This window comes from Babylonia areolata, chromosome 28, assembly GCF_041734735.1.
Source record: "Babylonia areolata isolate BAREFJ2019XMU chromosome 28, ASM4173473v1, whole genome shotgun sequence".
NCBI lineage: Eukaryota > Metazoa > Mollusca > Gastropoda > Neogastropoda > Buccinidae > Babylonia > Babylonia areolata.
This window is the reverse complement of record NC_134903.1, coordinates 20,781,285-20,788,784: the sequence shown is the minus strand read 5'-3', so window position 1 is coordinate 20,788,784 and position 7,500 is coordinate 20,781,285. Positions and strand designations below refer to the sequence as shown.

At 41.4% G+C, this 7,500-nt stretch overlaps 1 protein-coding gene across 1 annotated transcript in view; it reads left to right on the top strand.

The window, feature by feature from the left end:
• Positions 1-7,500, top strand: part of LOC143301975 (solute carrier family 12 member 9-like) — a 66,108-nt gene that overhangs the window by 24,852 nt on the left and 33,756 nt on the right. The window contains 2 exon segments of the mRNA XM_076616457.1: positions 1,255-1,389; positions 5,625-5,759. Of these exon segments, the coding sequence (XP_076472572.1) occupies positions 1,255-1,389; positions 5,625-5,759 (270 nt within the window).

Here is a 7,500-nt window from a genome sequence, read left to right as displayed (position 1 = left end):
GTGTGTGTGTGTGTGTGTGTATTACTATATATATATATATATATATATATATATATATATATATATATATATATATATTGAAAGTCTGTCCCTTCATCTGTCAGGTGTCACTGCATATAATTATTTGATAGAGCTTGATAGATCTGTCAAATGTGCCTCTGTCAGTGTGTGTGTGTGTGTGTGTGCGCGCGCGCGCACACGCGCACCAAAATTAGTGAATCAATGTGTATGTTTTTGGGTCAGTGTGTATGTTAGTATGTTGTCTGTTCTTGTTTTTGTAGTGCTACATTTTATCATAAATAAAATATCATAAATTTTGTCAAAGATTTCTTTTATTTTTTGCCTCCCCATCACCTGATGATGATGCACTGTTTCACTTTCAGTGGCATTGGTTACTCACACACCGCTTGTTCTAGATCACCTACCCCCCAACCCTCTGCCCCCACCCACCCACACAGCCACACCTGGGTTCATCTATCACAGTCTCAGTGCTGGCAGTCCACAGGGAACTTAACTACTGTTAGGTAGCCTGGAGGCCACACATACACATGATCTATTCTGTATCTTCATACTATTCCTGGTTTTGTTTTTCAGTTTTCAAGTTTTGTTGAGTCAGCATTTCAGGTCTTTATCATGTCATTAATGATTTGGCATTGTTACATTTCTTGTTTTGTCTCATTCTGGTTTCTTTTTTTTGTGATTGTCACATTTCAGGCTTCATCAAGCAACATGATTTGATTTGATATTAATTATGTCTTTGTTACAATTCTGGTTTTGTTGTTCAGTCTAAGTAACTTTTCTTTTCTTTCTTTTTTTTCTTTTTTTCTTTCTTTTTTTCTTCTTTTTTAAATTTTTATTTTAAATTTTTTTAAAAATCTGAGTTCCATTTTGGGCTTCGTCTTGTTTTTTGTCTTTGTTACATTTCAGGCTTCTTCATGCTATTTCTGTCTTTGTTGCATTTCACTTTTTCAGGCTTAATGTTATTTGTATCTTTGTTACACTTCAGGCTTCATCACGCTGTTTATGTTTGTGTTACATTTCAGGCTTCATCATCATGTTACATATGTCTTTGTTACACATCAAGCTTCATTAAATGTTAAATTCATGTCTTTGTTATGTTTCAGGCTCTCATCTTGATATATCTGTGTCACATTTTATTTATTATTTTATGTCTTCGTTACTTAAATGTCTGGTTTTGTCTTAAAGCGGTTTCTTTGTTTTTCTTTTTTCTTTTTTGGCCTTGCAACGCTTCAGGCTTCATCATCGGTCAAGCTGGTTTACTGGAGGCACTGGCCCAGCTGGTCTTGGCTTACCTGATCCTGAAACTGACGGTGCTGTCAATCAACGCCATCTCCACCAATGGCGCTGTGGAAGGGGGCGGAGCTTATTGTATCCTGGCCTTGCTGATTATTTTTTTGGATTTAATGTTGTTTTCTATCATACCAGAACCAGCAAAAAACTTACCTTTATCAAATCATTACAATGCTGTGGAAACTGGTGTGTTTAATTTAGATTAGTTATAGTAGGTTTTGTTTATTATTCTGGACTAAAATCAAGAAGGTTTGTGGGGGATGGGGAGGGGGGAAAGGGGGGGTGGGGTGGCGGGGGCTTCACTGTTTCAGTCATTATGGAATGAAAAAATGATTTAAATTACAGGGCTCATTCAAAGTCATGGAAGTGTGGACAGTTCATGGGAAATTGGGAGAACAGTCTTGGAAAAAAATATGTTTTGACCTTTAGGGTCCAGGAACAGTCTGTGGAACTAAAACCCTTGATCATGACCATTCAACAAAGAGCATTTAAAAAAAAAGAAGAAAAAAAGATAAAAAAAAAGAAAAGAAACAAACCCGGCTTAACTAGTTAACACATATTTAAAAAAAAAAAACGACAAGGTTTAATGCATTTTACAAATCCCAAAAACAAGCAAGCAAAACAAAACAAAACAAAAAAAGTGGAGAACTTTGAACATCCACACTAGGATATATATATATATATATATATATCCACCAGTCTCTTTCATCAGCAGTGTTGCAGACAATTTTCTTTTTTAATTCAGTTTGGCTTTGTCACTGTGTTTCAGATTGGTATGGAAAAAAAAAGTGGAATTTTTGATGGGTCACGTCTTGTTGGAGTCCTCAAATAAATGCATGAATTTCCATTGTCTGATTCAGGATTGAGACAGTCCTGTGTAGTTTAACCTCTTCCTTTTCTCTCTGTCTGTCTGTCTGTCTGTCTCTCTTCCTCTTCTCCAAAGTAACAAAGCACAGATTCAGTTAGTTCCACAAGCACCAGCTGTGTGTAGTGAACACATGTGATTGTCACTTGAACTGAGTTGAAACAAAAGAACATTTATTATATTTCTTTTTCTTTTTTTAGGGGGCGTGGGTGGGGTGGGCGTTCAAAGTGGGCTTTTCATCACGGTCTTATGCCAGTTACGGTAATCATGTGTCAGCATGTGTGTGCTGGTTTTCTTGTGTGTGTGTTGATATCTGTGATTATGTGTGTTGTGTGTGTGGGTGGGGGGGGGGGGGAATAGGTAAGAGTACTGTGTGTGTGTGTGTTGATGTGGGTGGGTGGAGGGAGTCAGGGGGTGCGGGGGGACGTTGGTGTTTGTTGTGTATGATTTGTATACATGTGTGTGAGTATTGTGTGGTGGGGGAATGTGTTGGTGTGTGTGTGGTGAGGGGCATGGGGGTGTTGGTGTGTGGTGTATTTGAGTGCATGTGTGTTGTGTGTATGAGGGAGTTGGGGGGGTGGGCGTGGGTGATGGGTAGTGGTAGGGGTGGGGGGGTATGTGCGTGGGTGGTGGTGGTGGTGTGTGTTGGATGTAGGGATGTTGGTTTGTGTTGTGTGAGTGTGGTTTGTATGTATACATGTGACTGTGTGAGAGAGAGAGAGAGAGCGGTGCATTCTTCTGTGACTGAACATTATTCAAATGAATGCACACTTTTTTTTTTTTTTTTTCAGATGACATGCTCAGCAAAACCATGTTTACTGTTAGTGTTAATCCTACTGCTGCTGTTGTTGCTGCTTGTATACTACTGTTCTGCTTTTTTTTTTTTTTTGCTTTTTTTCATTTGCACAGTAACACTAACAATGAATGAATAATGTGTCTGGTCCGTTCATTCAATTTATCATGATCATGTATCATTCAGTTTGATTGCTCTAGTGTGTTGATTGATTTTTCTTTTTATACAAGAAATCACTCTGTCATTTATCTATTGGCTGTTCAATCAGTCGATTCCTTCAGATCTTTTTTTGTTCTTTGTTCATTCAGTCGATTCCTTCAGATCTTTTCTTGTTCTTTGTTCATTCAGTCGATTCTTTCAGATCTTGTCTTGTACTTTGTTCATTCAGTCGATTCCTCCAGATCTTGTCTTGTACTTTGTTCAGTCAGTTGATTCCTGCAGATCTTGTCTTGTACTTTGTTCAATCAGTTGATTCCTTCAGATCTTGTCTTGTACTTTGTTCATTCAGTCGATTCCTCCAGATCTTGTCTTGTACTTTGTTCAATCAGTCGATTCCTCCAGATCTTTTCTTGTAGTTGTACTTTGTTCATTCAGTCGATTCCTTCAGATCTTGTCTTGTTCTTTGTTCAATCAGTTGATTCCTTCAGATCTTGTCTTGTACTTTGTTCAATCAGTTGATTCCTCCAGATCTTGTCTTGTACTTTGTTCAATCAGTTGATTCCTTCAGATCTTGTCTTGTACTTTGTTCAATCAGTTGATTCCTCCAGATCTTGTCTTGTACTTTGTTCAATCAGTTGATTCCTTCAGATCTTGTCTTGTACTTTGTTCAATCAGTTGATTCCTTCAGATCTTGTCATGTACTTTGTTCAATCAGTTGATTCCTCCAGATCTTGTCTTGTACTTTGTTCAATCAGTTGATTCCTTCAGATCTTGTCTTGTACTTTGTACAATCAGTCAATTCCTTCAGATCAGTCAATTCCTCCAGATCTTGTCTTGTACTTTGAGTGTTACTGTCTTGTCATATCTTACTGAAGAGCATGGATCTCCTTTTTCTTTTCTTTTCTTTTTTTGTACCTTCATATATATATATATATATATATATATATATATATATATATATATATATATATATATATATATAAATTTTCATGGAGGCACAATGGCAGAGTCAGTAGGACAAGGTTGTACTTTACTCACTCCGGAGATGTAACGCTATAGCGTTCCTGATGTAAGGTAGCGTTCCGGATGACGGAATGCAAGAGCGGTTTCGACAAATAAGAATTTTTCCACATTTTCCTCATGGTGTAGCATAACAATCGCAGCTACATCAAGCATTGTGAACGTGTCAAGGGTCGAATGGAAAGTTTCTTCATGAGATTTTGTAACAACACACTCCACAGCGAGCCAGCGAGTTCAGGACCCCATATGACAAGCTCATCAGCATACATATTGAAAATGGTGTCGCAGGTGATACAGGTGGAAATTTTTGGAGCAAACTAGATAACGACAGTGGCTTTTACCGCTGCTGAAGTGATTGAAATGCTTCAAACTGAAGGTGGTCAGGATTCGAGGCCCCTTTTCAGTGCCTCGCTGTGTCCTTGGGGGGGAGGGAAGGGTAAGCGGGGGGTCGGAGGGGGAGTGCGTGGGGGGGACTGGGGTGGGGGAGGGAAGGCACTTACTGCTATGTGATGTGAAGTTATAATAAAATTACAAAATTTGACAAAAAACAAGAACGCCAGAGAATCGATAGACAGAAAATACGAAAAAAAAACTTAGCTGTATGGAGAGTACAGGACAGGAGTCATAATGGCTGCCGGAAAAAGAGGGCGCTAGCCAGCGGGACAAAGGGGAGGTTACCTACTTCCGGGAGGTATTCGGCCGTAGTTTCATTTTCTCCGCATAGGCGGATAGTAGTTTGCACAGGCAGGAATGTCAGACCCCTGCCGGAGTCTGCACTAGTTGGGTCACGGTAAGTATGTTATTTAAACGTAATTTTAGATAGAAAATTTCCTCTTTTTTTTTTAAATCAGGATTCCCACAGCCGTGACAAGGTTGTCTGTCATCAGACATGATCAGCCGAACACTGGGCCCAGAGTTTGGGGTCGGGGGGAGGGTGGGATGGTGTGGGGGGTGATGGGGGCATGGGGGGGAACTTACTGCTACGTGATGTGAAATGATAATTTTAAAAAAAATCAGGATTCCCACAAGCCTTGACAATGTCGTCTGTCAAGACATGATCAGCTGAGCGCTGGGCCCGGAGTTCAGGGTCAGGGGGGGATGGAGGGGTGGGGGAGGGGAGGGGGGGGACTTACTGCTGTGTGATGTGAAGTAATAATGAAAAAAAAAAATCAGGATCCACACAGCCTTGACTAGAGTCCTCTGTCAGACATGATCAGCTGAACGCTGGGCCCGGAGTTTGGGGTGGGGGGGGGGGGGGACCTACTGCTATGTGATGTGAAGTAATAATAAAAAAAAAAAAATTCAGGATCTACACAGCCTTGACTAGAGTCAGACATGATCAGCTGAGCGCTGGGCCCGGAGTTTGGGGCTGGAGGGGGGGTGGGGGGTGGGGACTTACTGCTGTGTGATGTAAAGTAATAATAATAATAAAAAAAAAAAAAAAATCAGGATCTACACAGCCTTGACTAGAGTCAGACATGATCAGCCGAGCGCTGGGTCCGGAGTTTGGGGGCAGCATCGGGTTCCTGTTCTTCGTGGCCAACGTGCTGTCCTGCGGCCTCTACACTGCAGGGTTTGTGGAGGGCGTCCTGCTCAACTTTGGCCAAGGAGGTGAGTTACTTCTTCTTCTTCTTCTTCTTCAGCGTTCCCAGGCCATGCTTAGACAGTCAGTCTGGAGTGGATGACGAAGTCTGCAGTCCATTGGAGGTCTGTCACCCTGTTCCCCACAACTTGTCCTGGAGTGGAGTGCTGCAGGATTGGGCCAGATCTGGCGCCTCAGGTCTTAGTGTAGAGGGCAGTCTTGCCGGACATGGGCTGGAGTTTGAGGAGTGATGTCACACGGACATTGGTCTGTGTGGGAAATCAAAAACGTTGGACCTTTATTGATTACAAAACTGGATTTTTTGTTGTTTTTTTTTTTGTTTTTTTTTAGAAAGATAAGGATGTTGTTGTGATGTTCATGAGCCTTCCAGTGCAAGGTGTTGTATGCTATCTTTTTTTTTATCTTTTTTTTTTTATAGACATTCTTTCATTTTTAGTGCATGCACATATATATTTATGTACCTATCAGAGTGGATTTCTTTTGCAGAATATTGCCAGAAAACAACAATACTTTTGCTGCCATGGGTTCCTTTACAGTGCGCCAAGTACATGCTGTACATGGGACATTAGTTTATTGACTCATCTGTATTTGTATTCGTATTTGTATTTCTTTTTATCACAACAGATTTCTCCATGTGAAATTCTGGCTGCTCTCCCCAGGGAGAGCGCATCACTACACTACAGCGCCACCCATTTTTTTGTATTTTTCCTGCATGCAGTTTTATTTGTTTTTCCTAACGAAGTGGATTTCTCTACTGAATTTTGCCAGGAACAACCCTTTTGTTGCCGTGGGTTCTTTTACGTGCGCTAAGTGCATGCTGCACACGGGACCTCAGTTTATCGTCTCATCCGAATGACTAGCGTCCAGACCACCACTCAAGGTCTAGAAGAGGGGGAGAAAATAACGGCGGCTGAGCCGTGATTCTTAGAATCTAACCAGCGCGCTCAGATTCTCTGGCTTCCTAGGCGGACACGTTACCTCTGAAGGACTAGATGCTCAGTTTTATTTTCCATTCAAAACTCGGGAGAACGGGCAGGACTGGGAATCAAACCCAGACCCTCACGGACACGGCATTAGCAGATAAGCATCTGATCCATTCTGCCACCTTGCTCTGTATTTAAACCGTGGGGTTGGCGTTGTTGAGAGAGGCAGAGGTAGAGGGCCCAGAGTGATCGCGAATAGATTGCGATTGTGCCTTAATCTTAGCCCGATCTCCCAATCGAGCCACATAATTTTGCGACCTGTTTGAAGACATGATTGGTCAGAAAACAGAAACGCCAAAGAACCGATAGACAGATAGAAAATGCGAAAAAAACTTAGCCGTATGAAGTGCACAGGAACAGGTGTCGAGATGGCTGCCGGAAAAAGAGGGCGCTAGCCAGGGAGACAAAGGGGAGGTTACCTACTTCCGGGAGGTTATCGGCCGTAGTACTTTCGTTTTCTCCGCATAGGCGGATAGTAGTTTGCACAGGACAGGAATGTCAGACCCCTGCTGGAGTCTGCACTAGTTGGGTCATGGTAAGTATGTTATTTAAACGTAATTTTAGATAGAAAATTTCCTGTTGGAATTGTTGATATCATCAGTTAAAGCAGGGTCCATTTACGTTGAATTTATTCAACATAGCGTTTGTTGTTGTTGCTTTTGTTTAGCTGGTTGGTTGTGTGTGTGTGTTTTGCGGGTTGTTTTCCAGAAGAAACTGTGTGCTGGGGGTTTTGATTATTTTAGGATGTTGGATGTTTTCAGCCATA